This window comes from Oncorhynchus tshawytscha, linkage group LG08 (assembly GCF_018296145.1).
Source record: "Oncorhynchus tshawytscha isolate Ot180627B linkage group LG08, Otsh_v2.0, whole genome shotgun sequence".
NCBI classification, from domain to species: domain Eukaryota; kingdom Metazoa; phylum Chordata; class Actinopteri; order Salmoniformes; family Salmonidae; genus Oncorhynchus; species Oncorhynchus tshawytscha.
This window is the reverse complement of record NC_056436.1, coordinates 66,726,537-66,743,472: the sequence shown is the minus strand read 5'-3', so window position 1 is coordinate 66,743,472 and position 16,936 is coordinate 66,726,537. Positions and strand designations below refer to the sequence as shown.

The 16,936-nt window shown below is 43.6% G+C and overlaps 1 protein-coding gene across 4 annotated transcripts in view; it reads right to left on the bottom strand.

Moving 5' to 3' along the window:
• Positions 1–1,789: 1,789 nt before the first annotated feature.
• The window catches only part of LOC112256065 (receptor expression-enhancing protein 2), a 35,918-nt gene continuing 20,771 nt past the window's right edge, over positions 1,790–16,936 (bottom strand). For 2 of the 4 annotated variants that reach the window (XM_024429021.2, XM_024429022.2), the window contains exons 6-8: positions 13,898–14,072; positions 9,964–10,139; positions 1,790–5,903 (exon numbers count right to left, since the gene is read on the bottom strand). In XM_024429021.2, coding sequence (XP_024284789.2) covers positions 5,820–5,903; positions 9,964–10,139; positions 13,898–14,072 — 435 coding nt within the window. In that variant the 3' untranslated portion in view covers positions 1,790–5,819. The remainder of the gene's footprint in view (positions 5,904–9,963; positions 10,140–13,897; positions 14,073–16,936) is intronic. The other 2 variants (XR_006083919.1, XR_006083920.1) reach the window with 2 other exon arrangements.

Genomic DNA, 16,936 nt, shown 5'->3' with positions numbered 1-16,936 from the left:
TGACAAATAAATTTGTCAATTAGCAATTATCATAAAGATTTGAAAACCGATAAAAAAGAGAAAAGTCTTGACCTAGATTTTTCCATACCCCGTATTGGAACTCTTAATCAATTCCAAAAAGTATGAGAGTATCTAGCTGAAAAATGTGTCTTGGTAAAACACATTGGTGATAACTTATATGAATCTAAAGTAAATTTCATAAGATGGTGGACTAAAACAATTGCAGACGAATATACAACTTTTCTTCGAGAAGACAGAAGATTTAGTGAAGATACACAGAATCGCAGTCCTCGATCACATCGAGATTAACACTGCAGAATATTTACAGTTTTGTCACTTACCAAACCGTTAAAACAAACTATTTAATTAATACATGCAGTGTATTCATTAGAGGTTGTGAGCTAAAGATTATTTAATTATATTAATAAATCAAAGTGTGTGTCACATTTATTTACCTTTATTTAACAAGTCAGTTAAGAACAAATTATTATTTTCAATGACATACAGATTGTTAGCAGATGTTAATGCAAGTGTTGTGAAATGCTTGTGCTTCTAGTAGTCTAACAAATTCACAACTGCCTGTGAAGGGGTGAATAGAATATGTACATATGTCTCCACTCCCCCGGTGTTTTTTGCTGTACTGTAAACATATGCTTTAATACTAATAAAAAAATCATTGATCGTTTGTTTCCTCATTTTATGCCGTATGTGGATTTTATTGTATAGAATGTCATTTCTATCACTTGTATTGATTTATAAATAAAATTGGTCCTCCAAAGCGGGGCTGGTGGGGGGCAAAAAAAATAGTTATGTATCAATGCCATTTTTTTAAAGTAGAGTCATGGCCAAAAGTTGAATGACACATTAATTTTCAAAGTCTGCTGCCTCAGTGTCTTTAGATATTTGTCAGATGTAATTATACTTCAGTATTCCAGAGTAACAAGTATTTCATAAGTGTCAAAGGCCTTTATTGACAATTACATGAAGTTGATGCAAAGAGTCTATTTGCAGTGTTGACCCTTCTTTTTCAAGACCTCTGCAATCTGCCCTGGCATGCTGTCAATTAACTTCTGGGCAACATCCTGACCGATGTCAGTCCATTGTTGCATAATCAATGCTTGGAGTTTGTCAGAATTTGTGGGGTTTTGTGTGTCCACAAGTTCTCAATGGAATTAAGGTCGGGGGAGTTTCCTGGCCATGGACCCAAAATAACAATGATTCCAAGCACCACCCTCCTTTTGAAGCTTTAAGTCTGTTATTCGAACTCAAATCAGCATGACAAAGTGATCTCCAGCCTTGTCAACACTCACACCTGTGTTCACGAAAGAATCACTGACATGTCAGCTGGTCCTTTTGTGGCAGGGCTGAAATGCAGTGGAAAGGCTTTAAGGGGATTCAGTTCATTTGCATGGCAAAGACGGACTTTGCAATTCATCTGATCACTCTTCGGAACATTCTGGAGTATATGCAAATTGCCATCATACAAACTGAGGCAGCAGACTTTGAAAATTAATATTTGTGTCATTCTCAAATTTTGGCCACGACTGTAGAAAGGAGCAGTCAAGCTTCAGTAACTGTCAAGGGAAGTTCTAGAAATAGTTTGCTAAAAAGCTGTTTCTTTTTGACAATTGTAAAGAAACTATTACACTTCGGCATGTACTTCATTGTTACCAAGAAATTATTTGAAAATCTATTGAAATAAAACAGCTGCAATGGGCCTAGAATAGAATTTCACTGAATTACAAGTTAGTAGTTGGCAATAAGGTAATACATAATTGAAAACACATAATAAAGATTTATTTTCTTTATTAGTAGTGTTGTTATTGGTATATGACTGTCATTGAGTCCATGTTAAATACCATTATCTCAGCACAGAAACATCATGTCCTTTATAACAGTGGAGTATTGATAATTGGCACAAAATATATTAATGTAGAATATTCTCTCACAATGAGAGTTCCTGTACACAATAACACTGATACCAAACACACAGCAATAAATAAACAAATATTACAAAATAATATGAACACTGGTTAAAATAATGTCAAGTAGTGTTGCCATGACAGCAAGAATGTGTTTACAGTGTGTGCCATCTTTTCTTCAGTGCAAACTGTAGCAAAACAGAATAGAAAAAAGGAACGGCCATGTTGCTGTGGAGAAGGTAACCAGCCTGATAGTAAGGGAAGAACAGACAGGTTGGGACAACATCACTTCAGTTAGGTAGTTACCAAACACAATGTCAGAGGAATTCCCCTTCTCTACTGAGCAATGTCCTGCAGGACTGGGACAAGGAAGTGTTATTGTTATTTAGCTATCACTGACCAATTAAAATGCCTCTCGTTGAGATAGGAGAAATTCAGAAGAGATTAAAAACACAAGTAGCACTCTTCACAGCATAAGGCCTTACAGAGGGGCTGAGGTGCCTCTTAAGGAAATGCAATATGATGTCTAATAAGATTTCAGATTAAATTCCAAAGAAAGAAAAAAATAAATCTAGTTTTAAAAAGCGGGAAAAAACAAACCTGTATTCTAGAACAGAGTGATAAGGCAAGCAAACTCATACAGCCAGAGAATGACTATGTTCATACAGTGTGTACATGGAAGTACCCCTTGCAGTCACTTCAGTAGTTTTAAAACGGTTGTGTGGGTTATGTCCCCCCCTACTGGTTCAAATCAGTGTCACAATTCAGACAACGACAACACAAAAATGCAGTAGTCTCATGCATTCAATTACAGAGCACTCCAAAATAAACCCTGCCGAAAGCAAGGGCATGTCACATAAAAAACAACCCCTTAGCACACACCCAATCCACAATCAACCCCTTAGGTTCCAACCCAAGACACACACTAGATTTGAGAGAAGCACATGGTGGAAACTCAACGTACCCTACAAGGAAGCTAGGTGGAGTTCTTATCACAACGTTTTTAGCTAAATCCATGCAATCCTTTGCAACCTACCGGAGTACCAGCAGTACCTAGGGAGATTGACAAGAAGTGTCTGAAGGTAGATTTCTGACAAGGCAATAGTTTCTAAGGGGCAATGATTAGGTGCCTTGACAGAGTCTAAGTACCCTGCCTGCCCAACCAGTATGCTATGGATGGATGAATGTCTGTCTTTCTGAAGTAAAACACTAGCAGAGCACATCCCTTCAACAGTTTTAGGCCCTATTGGGAGACAGCATTACTTATCCAACTAAGATGTAATAACTTGTCCACAGCATCCTATCTAATAGGGTAAGACAGTTTTCACCATGTTTGAGGAGGCTACAGTCAGAGATGACACATTAAGAGGATATGCTAGCAGAGCTGCTCTCCTTATGGTTCAGAGAAACAATGATATGATCCAGACCCTAGAATAACACAGATCTGGGCATGTATACATAGAGCGTCTCAGAGTCAAGGGCTGATCTCAGATCAGTTTGGCCTTTCAGACCATAATTGATAAGATCATATGGAAAGGTGGGTTCCTGATCCCAGATCAGCACTCCTACCCCAAGGTGCTTTGTGGACACTGTCCCAGAAGTAGAGGTCAGTCATGGATAGCTAACCCATTCAGGAATAGAAGTGAAAACACTGGACAAAATACTGTGAAGTGACAGTCATACATTACACAATCCCTAGTTTGACAGTCATACATTATACAATAGTAGTAGATCCCTCAGAAATGTGCCTAGTCAGACTGGGATGACCTGACCCAGGTAAGACCCAGACTTAGCTAAGCCAGGTTCACCTGAAGGTCTTCCTAATAGGGCACTACACCACCCTGACACAGCCAGCTCTGATAATATAAACACATTGAAACAAGACAGGGATCCATAGTGGTGATCCATAATGTAGCCTGGTATCAACAGAGCATTAACATTAGCTTGGTGACCACGAAGCCACTCTTACATCCTATAAGCCAGTCAATTTAGAGTAAACAAAAATAACCCTAAGCACAAGTGTGACAAAGTGAAATTAACTGTTGGTTGTCTGTACTGTTTAGCTATGCTATGAGCTGCAGTGCAAGACCTTGTGGATGGTTATGTTATAAGTGGTCAGAGACCTCTGTCATTGTGTCTCTATGCAGTTGGGAAAACAGAGGGGAAAAACAGAAGCTTGGTCATGTTCCAAAAACACACACATGCACATCGTACACACACACAGTCAAACAGAAAAGGTAATGATGCCTGAAGCTGTGTGTCTTTCCCTGGGACCGTTCTGAGCTGAACGGAGTGAGGGTAGAGCTGTCCAGAGGGAGAGGAGAGAAAGAGAGAGAACAGAGGGAGGAGAGGAGAGAAAGAACAAACAGATCTCTTCATCTCTCTGTGGGCGCGTGACCAAGTGTTCATCAGTCTACTGCTCCATTACAGTAGAGTGAATGATATGGGTAACCATGGCATCGGTTTAACACTGTTAGAGACAAGTACTCCCAGAATGTCCTCTGCCTTCTAGAGATCACACGACCCCGTCTATGTAGTCAGACAGACTGCCCAAAAAGGACAGAGACCTGCGCTGTGGACTACTGCTACAACCAATGGTGAGACTGTAGTCTCTGTAGTAAGGACATGTTGAGTAGAGGCCAGTTAGGCCAGGACAACAACACTGATCCTTTGGCGCCCATCCCTCTCTACTCTCTTCCCTCCCTTATCTCTCCTTCACACATGCCTAGTCCATTAGTCTACCTTTCCATTCATGGCAGCCCCCAGCTATCCTCCAATAGAGTTACCATACTCTGACTGGAATGTAAGTCCATACAGAATGCATCTCCAGTAAACTAGTGGGGATCTCCTGCTAAGCAGCAAAGCCCTAGCATAGTGAGGGAGATGGAGAGCCGTGATGGATGCCCTAGCATAGTGAGGGAGGTGGAGAGCCGTGATGGATGCCCTAGCATAGTGGGGGAGGTGGAGAGCCGTGATGGATGCCCTAGCATAGTGAGGGAGGTGGAGAGCCGTGATGGATGCTCTAGCATAGTGAGGGAGATGGAGAGCCATGGTAGATGCCCTATGCTCCCAAGGGGGCCAAGAGGATTATGTCAAGTCAATCCAGTGGGGGCCTTGGATGGCCTGGGAGGGCCCCAACACAGAGGGTTATTAACTGTACAGGAGGAAGGAAGCAACTATTTTTCAGTCCAGATAACAGGCCATCACTGAAACACACACACACTGAGGTTAATGACTATAAAACCTAGAATGTAAGCAGCAGGCTAAATAAAACAAGTGTTGTTGACATGAATCTGGCCATCTACAGTAGAACTAAACCCGCTGGCCATCTACAGTAGAACTAAACCCGCTGGCCATCTACAGTAGAACTAAACCTGTGAGTTGACATGAAGCTGGCCATCTACAGTAGAACTAAACCTGTGAGTTGACATGAAGCTGGCCATCTACAGTAGAACTAAACCTGTGAGTTGACATGAAGCTGGCCATCTACAGTAGAACTAAACCCGCTGGCCATCTACAGTAGAACTAAACCCGCTGGCCATCTACAGTAGAACTAAACCCGCTGGCCATCTACAGTAGAACTAAACCTGTGAGTTGACATGAAGCTGGCCATCTACAGTAGAACTAAACCCGCTGGCCATCTACAGTAGAACTAAACCCGCTGGCCATCTACAATAGAACTAAACCCGCTGGCCATCTACAGTAGAACTAAGCCTGCTGGCCATCTACAGTAGAACTAAACCTGCGAGCTGCGCTTAACCAGCGAGGGTGACACTCCAGAGGTCTGTGTGTGTGTGTGTGTGTGTGTGTGGGGGGGGGGACTGGAGACAGAGAGGGCCTGTTACATGGCTGTAGTGGTGTGCAGTAGGGTGGAGATGGGGTCAGTAGATACAGATATCATGGTGACTCAGCGTTGTTGCTGGCTGTAGCTGTGGTGGTTGTCTTCTTCTTTGGTGTCTTTTTCACCGTCTTAGTCGTAGTCTGACAGGAGGAAGAGAGGGGGAAGAGAGATGGGGAAAAGTGAGTTGACACCAGAGGAAATGAGAGAAGTAGAATCTAAAAAGGAGAGAGAGAGAGAGAGAGATGTTCAGGAAATAACAGACAGGGGCTTATTGTGTCCTACGTGGGTAGACTTCTCAGTCAAACGAGTCGTTTCACAACCTACACACTGCATTCCCGAATTAGTCCATGGCGTGCACACACAAATCTTCAGGTACAGTGTACATAACTCATTACTGATGCTACAGACAGCAGGCCCATATTAGTGAGCCGTATATAACCCTGTGTAGACTGTTACATAATGTGTACATCAACATGCTTCACAGCATCTCTTCCATGGGAGCACATCTGATGTAGACTGCTTTAAATACCACAGGCATGTCTGTACTGGAGTAGATGAGGCGGTCTGTGCTGGGATAGATGAGGTTGCCCTTACAGACTGATGTAAGGTCAGTTTAGCATCTCCCTCTATGGATAAGATAAGGACTGAGGGAGGGTAAGCTGATCCTGGAATGGTGTACAGCACAAATCCTACACAGCTGCTGGAGAAGGCGAGAGTGAGAAGCGGATATTCATATGAGATAATATATTACAGTATTTCTATTGGAGGAGGATTATACAGTCAAACTGTGGGTGTGTGACTTGCACCCATCCACCCTGCATATTTAGACACAGTAGTAGTTAGAGGGGGATGAGACTGCATTACCTTCCTCTTCTACCGTGAGTTAGTGTTGTTAGTCCTAGACAGTGGTGTGTGAGCTTCTCCTTTTTTGATGTAAATATTATACACATTCACACAATACTGGCATACACACTCTGTGCACTTAAAATGATATATATTCTGACTCACCTCTTTAGCGTAGAAGAAGCAGTCACTCTCCTATCAGAATGCATTAGCCCTAGTCCAACTCCATTGTGTGTGTATGTGTTTAAATATACTTGTGAAGACCAAAAGTCCCCACAGGAATAATGAACAAACAAAACATTTGAGCAACTGGGGACATTTTCTAAGTCCCCACAAGGTCAAATGCTATTTCTAGGGAGTTTAGGGTTAAGGTTAGAATTAGGTTTAGGAGCTAGGTTTAGGGTAGGTTTAGGTTTTGGGGCTAAGGTTGGGTTATGGTATTTTATTGGTCACGTACACATGGTTAGCAAATGTTATTGTGAGTGTAGCAAAATGCTGGTGCTTCTAGTTCCGACAATGTAGCAATATCTAACAAGTAATATCTAACAATTCCACAACAAATACCTAATACAACCATCTAAGTAAAGGAATAAGAACATATAAATATATGGATGAGTAATGTCAGAGCGGCATCGGCTACGATGCAACTGATATTATAGAATACACTATATACATATGAGATGAGTAATACAAGATATGTAAACATTGTTAAAGTGGCATTATTAATGTGACTAGTGTTCTGTATATAGGCAGCAGCCTCTGCTAGTGATGGCTGTTTAACAGTCTGATGTACTGTTAAACAGTCCTTCTGCATTCAGTTTGTCCGTGACGTGTACGTTGAGGAACTTAGAAACTTTCCACCTTCTCCACTGCTGTCCCTTCGATGTTGATAGGGGGGTGCTCCCTCTGCTGTTTCCTGAAGTCCACGATCATCTCCTTTGTTTTGTTGACGTTGAGTGAGGTTATTTTCCTGACACCACACTCCTAGAGCCCACCGCCCCTCCCTGTAGGCTGTCTCGTCATTGTTGGTAATCAAGCCTAGTACTGCTGTGTCGTCTGCAAACATGATGATTGAGTTGGAGGCGTGCATGGTCATGCAGTCATGGGTAAACAGGGAGTATAGGAGGGAGCTGAGCACGCAACCTTGTGGGGTCCCAGTGTTGAGGATCAGCAAAGCGGAGATGTTGTTTCCTTCCTTCACCACCTGGGGGTGGCCCGTCAGGAAGTCCAGGACCCAGTTGTACAGGGCGGGGTTGAGACCCAGGCCCTCAAGCTTGATGATGAGCTTGGAGGTTACTATGGTGCAGAATACTGAGCTGTAGTCAATGAACAGCATTCTTACATAGGTATTCCTCTTGTCCAGGTGGGACAGGACAATGTGCAGTATGATGGCGATTGCATCGTCTGTGGACCTATTGGGGCGGTAAGCAAATTAAAGTGGGTCTAGGGTAACATGTGGAGGTGATATGATCCTTGACTCTCAAAGCACCTCATGATGACGGAAGTGAGTGCTACGGGGCGAAGGTAATTTAATTCAGTTACCATAGCTTTCTTGGGTACAGGAACAATGGTGGACATCTTGAAGCATGTGGGGACAACAGACTGGGATACAGAGAGATTGAATATGTCCATAAACACTCCAGCCAGCTGGTCGGAGTATGCTCTGAGGACCCGGCTAGGGATGCCATCTGGGCAGGCAGCCTTGCGAGGGTTAACACGTTTAAATGTCTTACTCAAGTAGGCCAGAGGAGAATTTGGTAGCTGGTCGCGTTGGTGGCACTGCGTTATCCTCAAAGTGGGCAAAGAATGTTTTTAGCTTGTCTGGCAGCAAGACGTCTGTGTCCGCGACGTGGCTGTTTTCCTTTTGGAGTCAGTGATTGTCTGTAAACCCTGCCACATACTCCTCATGTCTGAGCCATTGAATTGCGACTGCACTTTGTCTCGATATTGACATTTTGCCTGCGATTGCCTTACGGAGGGAACGACTACTCTGTTTTCTTCCCCCGTCACCTTGCCATGGTTAAATGGGGTGGTTCATGCTTTCAGTTTCACACGAATGCTACCATCTACCCACGGTTTCTGATTAGGGTAGGTTTTAATAGTCACAGTGGGTACAACATTTCCTATACACTTCCTAATAAACTCAGTCACCCTATCAGTGTATTTGTGTATGTTGTTCTCAGAGGCTACCCGGAACATATCCCAGTCCGCATGAGCAAAACAATCTTGAAGTGTGGATTCTGATTGGTCAGACCAGCGTTAAATAGTCCTTAGCACGGGTGTTTGAGTTTCTGCCTATAGGAAGGGAGGAGCAAAATGGAATCGTGGTCAGATTTTCTGAAAGTAGGGTGGGGGAGGGCCTTGTATGCATCCCAGAAGTTTGAGTAACAACGGTCCAGTATTTTTTCCAGTGCAGGTGCTAGTGTCAATATGCTCATAGAATTTAGATAACCTTTTCCTCAAATTTGCTTTGTTAAAACCCTCACTTACAATAAATGCAGCCTCAGGATATATGGTGTCAGTTTGCATAAAGTCCTTGAAGGCAGTCGTGGTATCGGCTTGAGGGGGGATATACATGGCTGTGACAATAACCAAAGAGAATTCTCTTGGGAGATAATACGGTCGGCATCTGATTGTGAGGAATTCTAGGTCAGGTGAACAAAAGGACTTCCGTTCCTGTATGTTGTTACAATTACACCATGACTCATTAATCAACAAACTTTCCTCCTCCGCCCTTCTCCTTCCAGGAGAGATGTTTATTCCTGTTGGGCGCAATACACTGAGAATCCAGGTGGCTGTACCGATTCCAAAAGCATATCCCAAGAGAGCCAAGTTTCCGTGAAACAGAGTTTGACACAATCCCTGACGTCTATCTGAAAAGCAATCCTTGCCCTGACCTCGTCAACTTTGTTATCTAGGGACTGGGCATTAGTGAGTAATATACTCGGAAGCGGTGTATGCACCTCCTAAGTCTGACGAGACTCCGACTCCCTCTTCTCCAGCGGCATTGTTTTGGGTCGGCCTCTGGGATCAGTTCAAATGCCCTAGGGGGTGCGAAGGAAGGGTCCGCTTCGGGAAAGTCATATTCCTGGTCGAAGTGCTGGTAAGTTGACGTCGCTCTGATATCCAATAGTTTTTCCCGGCTGTATGTAATAACACTTAAGATTTTCTGGGCAAACAATGTAATAAATACATTCAAAAAATTAAATACTGCAAAGTTTCCTTAGGACTAGAAGCAAGGTAGCCCTCTCTGTCTGCGCCATTTACATAGGGTTAGGGAAAACAGAGTTCAGTACCATTCAAAATCCTGTGTCCCTACAAGGTTAGTTATACAAGATTGTGCATGTGTGCCCGTACCTCGGTCTTGGCGGTGGAGGGTTTCTTGTTTGCCTTGACGCTGGGCGTGCGTTTCACAGGGACCTTCTCCACAATGTCCTCATCAGAATGCTCTGTGGTGATGCTCCTGGTGTCTGATTGGTCCGAGCTGTGTTGCGATGATTCGTCGAGATGAGGAGCCGCAGATGAGGAACGAGCTGTGGGATTGGAAAGAGGGATTGTAGGCTGTCATAATGAAAAGGGATTGTGGGCTGTCTTTAGGAGAGGGATTATGGGCTGTCATAAGGAAAAGGGATTGTGGGCTGTCATAAGGAAAAGGGATTGTGGGCTGTCATAAGGAAAAGGGATTGTGGGCTGTCATAAGGAAAAGGGATTGTGGGCTGTCATAAGGAAAAGGGATTGTGGGCTGTCATAAGGAAAAGGGATTGTGGGCTGTCATAAGGAAAAGGGATTGTGGGCTGTCATAAGGAAAAGGGATTGTGGGCTGTCATAAGGAAAAGGGATTGTGGGCTGTCATAAGGAAAAGGGATTGTGGGCTGTCATAAGGAAAAGGGATTGTGGGCTGTCATAAGGAAAAGGGGGATTGTGGGCTGTCATAAGGAAAAGGGATTGTGGGCTGTCATAAGGAAAAGGGATTGTGGGCTGTCATAAGGAAAAGGGATTGTGGGCTGTCATAAGGAAAAGGGATTGTGGGCTGTCATAAGGAAAAGGGATTGTGGGCTGTCATAAGGAGAGGGATTGTGGGCTGTCATAATGAAAAGGGATTGTGGGCTGTCATAAGGAAAGGGATTGTGGGCTGTCATAAGGAAAATTGTGGGCTGTCATTGTTGGGCTGTCATAAGGAAAAGGATTGTGGGCTGTCATAAGGAAAAGGGATTGTGGGCTGTCATAAGGAAAAGGGATTGTGGGCTGTCATAAGGAAAAGGGATTGTGGGCTGTCATAAGGAAAAGGGATTGTGGGCTGTCATAAGGAAAAGGGATTGTGGGCTGTCATAAGGAAAAGGGATTGTGGGCTGTCATAAGGAAAAGGGATTGTGGGCTGTCATAAGGAGAGGGATTGTAGGCTGTCATAAGGAGAGGGATTGTGGGCTGTCATAAGGAGAGGGATTGTGGGCTGTCTTTAGGAGAGGGATTGTGGGCTGTCATAATGAAAAGGGATTGTGGGCTGTCATAAGGAGAGGGATTGTAGGCTGTCATAAGGAGAGGGATTGTGGGCTGTCATAAGGAGAGGGATTGTGGGCTGTCATAAGGAGAGGGATTGTGGGCTGTCATAAGGAGAGGGATTGTGGGCTGTCTTTAGGAGAGGGATTGTGGGCTGTCATAATGAAAAGGGATTGTGGGCTGTCATAAGGAGAGGGATTGTGGGCTGTCATAAGGAGAGGGATTGTGGGCTGTCATAAGGAGAGGGATTGTGGGCTGTCATAAGGAGAGGGATTGTGGGCTGTCTTTAGGAGAGGGATTGTGGGCTGTCATAATGAAAAGGGATTGTGGGCTGTCATAATGAAAAGGGATTGTGGGCTGTCATAATGAAAAGGGATTGTGGGCTGTCATAATGAAAAGGGATTGTGGGCTGTCATAATGAAAAGGGATTGTGGGCTGTCTTTAGGAGAGGGATTGTGGGCTGTCTTTAGGAGAGGGATTGTGGGCTGTCTTTAGGAGAGGGATTGTGGGCTGTCTTTAGGAGAGGGATTGTGGGCTGTCATAATGAAAAGGGATTGTGGGCTGTCATAATAAAAAAAAGGGATTGTGGGCTGTCATAATGAAAAGGGATTGTGGGCTGTCTTTAGGAGAGGGATTGTGGGCTGTCTTTAGGAGAGGGATTGTGGGCTGTCTTTAGGAGAGGGATTGTGGGCTGTCATAATGAAAAGGGATTGTGGGCTGTCATAATAAAAAGGGATTGTGGGCTGTCATAATGAAAAGGGATTGTGGGCTGTCTTTAGGAGAGGGATTGTGGGCTGTCTTTAGGAGAGGGATTGTGGGCTGTCATAATGAAAAGGGATTGTGGGCTGTCATAATGAAAAGGGATTATGGGCTGTCATAATGAAAAGGGATTATGGGCTGTCATAATGAAAAGGGATTATGGGCTGTCATAATGAAAAGGGATTATGGGCTGTCATAATGAAAAGGGATTGTGGGCTGTCATAATGAAATAATGGAAAGGGATTGTGGGCTGTCATAATGAAAAGGGATTGTGGGCTGTCATAATGAAAAGGGATTGTGGGCTGTCTTTAGGAGAGGGATTGTGGGCTGTCATAATGAAAAGGGATTATGGGCTGTCATAATGAAAAGGGATTGTGGGCTGTCATAATGAAAAGGGATTGTGGGCTGTCATAATGAAAAGGGATTGTGGGCTGTCATAATGAAAAGGGATTGTGGGCTGTCATAATGAAAAGGGATTGTGGGCTGTCATAATGAAAAGGGATTGTGGGCTGTCATAATGAAAAGGGATTGTGGGCTGTCATAATGAAAAGGGATTGTGGGCTGTCATAATGAAAAGGGATTGTGGGCTGTCATAATGAAAAGGGATTGTGGGCTGTCATAATGAAAAGGGATTGTGGGCTGTCATAATGAAAAGGGATTGTGGGCTGTCATAAGGAGAGGGATTGTGGGCTGTCATAAGGAGAGGGATTGTGGGCTGTCTTTAGTAGAGTGATTGTGGGCTGTCTTTAGGAGAGGGATTGTGGGCTGTCTTTAGGAGAGGGATTGTGGGCTGTCATAAGGAGAGGGATTGTGGGCTGTCATAAGGAGAGGGATTGTGGGCTGTAATAAGGAGAGGGATTGTGGGCTGTCATAATGAGCGAAATCACATTCCCACTAGTGGGTCAGGTTTCTAGGTTCTCCTATCAGACACATGGGGAGAAAGTCAATTGCTCCAACGCAACCCATCTCCTTACCCTCTTTCTCAGAACCTATTGGATGAAAAGGTCAAAGGGGAGTGAACTCTGATCTTCTCATCCAGTGGTTCTGAGGAGGTGAGGAGAGAGGACGTGAGGAATAAAGGAAATGCAACAGATTCTCCCAGGGTTGTTGAACAAGAGTGAAGGAACAGGCACCAGTCCTACAGCTACTAACAGGAGACTGCTCTTTAACCACATGAATGTCTCCCTTGTTTTATTTCCTGTTCCGTCTCTTTTTCAGACTGACTATCAGTCTGTCTCTCTGCTATACCAGTTTTCCCCTTTCCTGGCTTTCATCCCACAGTGCCCCTTAACTCAATGTATTCCCTTTCTCCATCCTTTCTCTACTTTCCTCCCTCAGTTTTTCCCCCTGTAGTCACAGACTGCCAACCTCACCGAGACAGAAAGACTGAGCTATTCAGTCAGACAAAGACCCCCCTCCTCCCCACTGACCACACACGGTCCCCCCCACCTCTGGAAAGTTTCCTCCCTGGCACCCTGAAGTGCTTTAAAGCACATGACCCCTCCCTCCCTCCCCCCCCTGTACCAATAAGAGCTATTAGACAATGGGCACATAGTACACAGACAAGTCAGCATACTGTAATGCCATGACTAAAATGGCTGTCATTTCCTGTTTCCTTCCATTGTGACCACTGATCTGACAGGGGAGAGCAGTTCTCTTGAATATTTGTAGTAACTTAAGTAAATACCTGCAGTCAGCTGATGCAATACGTTATGAGATAAAGCAGACTGCGTTCTTCATTTCACCTGTCACGTTATGAAGCTTACTGTTCCCCAGAACAGTTGAGCAGGTCATGTGTAGGTTTGTAAATAGCACAACAGCAGAAAGCGGGAGCTGGTGAGTCCATAGTGTTTCTATATCAATCAGCGAGTCTGTTGTGTGGCGCACATGAGGTGATGATACACTTGTATGCAATTCACTACTAAATGTTTGCCATCAGATATGTTATAAACGGTTTCCTGCTGTGTTTGAGAAGTCAAAGAGCTAAGGATGAGTTCTGTACAGCAGCCATTTTTTACCCGTGCGTGGTACCTACTCTGGCGTGTGGTCTTGGCGCGGGGCAGCGTGTTGGCTCCAGTAGCCATGTCATCCAAGGCATCTCTCCTCATGCGGGGGTCAGAGGAGTGCAGGCCCATCTCCTCCCCATCGTTGATCAGAGTCAGGTCCTGCATGCTGAAACTACGCAGCTTGTCCGACAGCACACCCTGGCCCTGCACACAACACACACACACACCCCTCAAACACTATGGGGTATAGATGTATGCATATACAGACCAGGGCTTCCGTTAGCTGGTAATGGCCGGCTTTTGGGGCGGCAGGAATCCTCGAGCTGACAAGGTAAAAATCTGTCGTTCTGCCCCTGAACAAGGCAGTTAACCCACTACAGTAACCCACTGTAGGCAGTCATTGTAAATAATAATTCTTAACTGACTTGCCTAGTTAAAAAAAAAGTTCAATTAAAAATACAAAAATATAGAAAAATACAAATTGGTGCCAGCTAATCGTCCGGGAGAAGAAAAAAATCCCATTGCAAAATAACACTTTTTAGCCTATTCATTGATGGAAATACATCTGACTGGTTCTGCTTGTCTATTCGGTTGATTTGCATCATTTTGTGGCATTAAATTGCTGCGTGTGTATTTTTCTAATTTATCATCACACACGCACAGTATACAGATACAGAGCCTTTATTTGAGAGGAAAATCTGTCCAGCTCCTCAAACAGCTTGTTTGTTGCTGCTGGAGTGAAATGTGCTTTTATAATCCCAATCATTGCACAACATTTCTAAATTCAATCTCGTGTTAATGGCCATGATTAAAAAGAGCTACTATTTTTTTTTTTTCCTCAACTGGTAATTGAAGCACGCTTCCCATTTGCCATTCAAGTGCAGTGACAATGGTAGGCAGGCTTCAGCGCATCACACACACTACTTAGCAATGAGCTGGAGGCAGTATGCATTTTGAAAACATACACATAATTATTTGAAAGCTGAACATTTTACTTCATACTATGAGGCATGTCTTACCTTGCTTCAAAGTAGAATATCCTAAATTATTTTATAAAGACTTCCATATACCATTGAAACCAGTAAACTCCCTCTCATGTTCTATTGATTTTCAAATCAACTTTCTTTGTCCAGTAGCCAAACTTGTATCCTAGTCATATTAGCAACCCATGCTAGCTGCATATTTAGATCTCCCCTCTTTCTACATTTCTAACAGCTATTTTCATCTCTGTCACATGAAACTGCACTGTGTTTTCCCACTAATTGCATTATGGAATGAACATTTGCGTGTAGCCTACTGCCTTGGCCGCATTGCTGCGCTTATAATGCGAAGAAATAATAGTTTTAAGCTAAACATTCTGATCGGATGCATCAGCCTCATAGCTTTTTCAATTTAATGTATTTTTATGTAGCCTAGACCTACTGGTTGTATGACTATGGGATCCATCATCCCACAACTGTCCCAGAGTGTTTGGAACAGGCCATTTCTTTCTCACACAGATCGACAAGATTAGTAACAGAATCGGTCAACGTTTCTACTATGGAGGATCGTAGATTGACATAGGCTAGTGATTGTGATGTTTGTTACTTGGCTGAGGAGAAGTCAAATGGACAGTTATTCTAACATCTTCAAAGTGCGCATTGGAATTTGGTAAGAAGATCATCGCGTTGCATGTTCTGTTAAGATGAATTACCATACTACAAATGTGACTTCTGCCATTTTGAGTACCATGGGTTTACGCCCTAATCAGGTTACGCACCCAATCCAATGGGTTTGGTAAATTTCTCAAGTTAACTTTTAGCTCAATGCGTGATGTGGGAACTTCGGGATGGGGGAAAATGTCATGGTTTGTCTGTCTAACTTGCTATCAGCTTGTGAATAATGTAAACTGAAGCTTTCAGTGTTACCTACGCTTGTAAAAACACTACACTTTGTTCTGCTGCTGTATGTCTCTGCAGACTCTATTCACCCATTGCACACGATAACGTGTTACGTAGTTTAGTTACGTAGTTTAGTCAGCCAAACAACATATATTTTGTTCATTTAAAATCCGGCAGTTGTCGACTTGGTTGTAAAAGTGTTCCAACAGGAGAAACACTAGAGACTCCTATAAAAGACTCTTGTATTTATGTCAATTGTTGAGCTCATTACAATTACTATCACTGTCTTCTTAAGACTCATTTGTATTTATGTCAATTGGGAATGGGGTCATTGCATATACACAAATGCATCACAGCAAATAGACTGCGTGTATAATAATAATGATAAAGTAACACCAATAATAATACAGTTGTGACACAGACACTCCAGTAAGCATTTAAAAAGGCAGGCTGCTTATGTACCCACATCAAAGAATGCTCAAGACCTCACTGCAGCCCTTTCATATCACATCGCAAATGACATGGTGCCTTCTCAAAATGTTGAGAGGCCTGGCTTTCTAAGGCTGATGAAGGTTGCGGTGCCTCACTACAACGTGCCATCACAAACATTATTTTCCAAGACTGAAATCCCAAACCTGTACAACCAGGTTCAAGCTGATGTTGGAAAAAGTTTGGCTCATGGCACATGGTTTGCTGCCACTACTGACCTCTGGACCAGCGAAAGCAGGGGTGGTCAACCCTACATCAGCTTCACTATCCATTACCTCACCCCACACTGCCAACTGGAATCAAACACAGTTCTTCCCAGAAGATCACTCAGCTCACAACAGTGTTTTTTGAGAATATGCTGGAAGAGTGGGGGATCAACAAGAAAGACCTGGTCTGTATAACCACACAACAAACATGACCAGGGCTTTTGAAGAGCTCCCAGATCTGTGGCTTGGGTGCTTTGGCCATCATTTGAACCTGGCCATCTCAAAAGGATCTGAAAATTCAGAGAGGTGACACAGCAGTCAAGGCCTGACGTCATCTGGTCCAAGGCTTCTCATGGAGCTGGAAGAAGAGAACTGAGAGAAAAGCAAGCTGCCCTCAACATACCACAGAAGGCTCTGATCCATGATGTTGCGACCCGATGGGGGATCTACAGTCGTAGCAAAACATTTTGAGAATGACACAAATATAAATTTT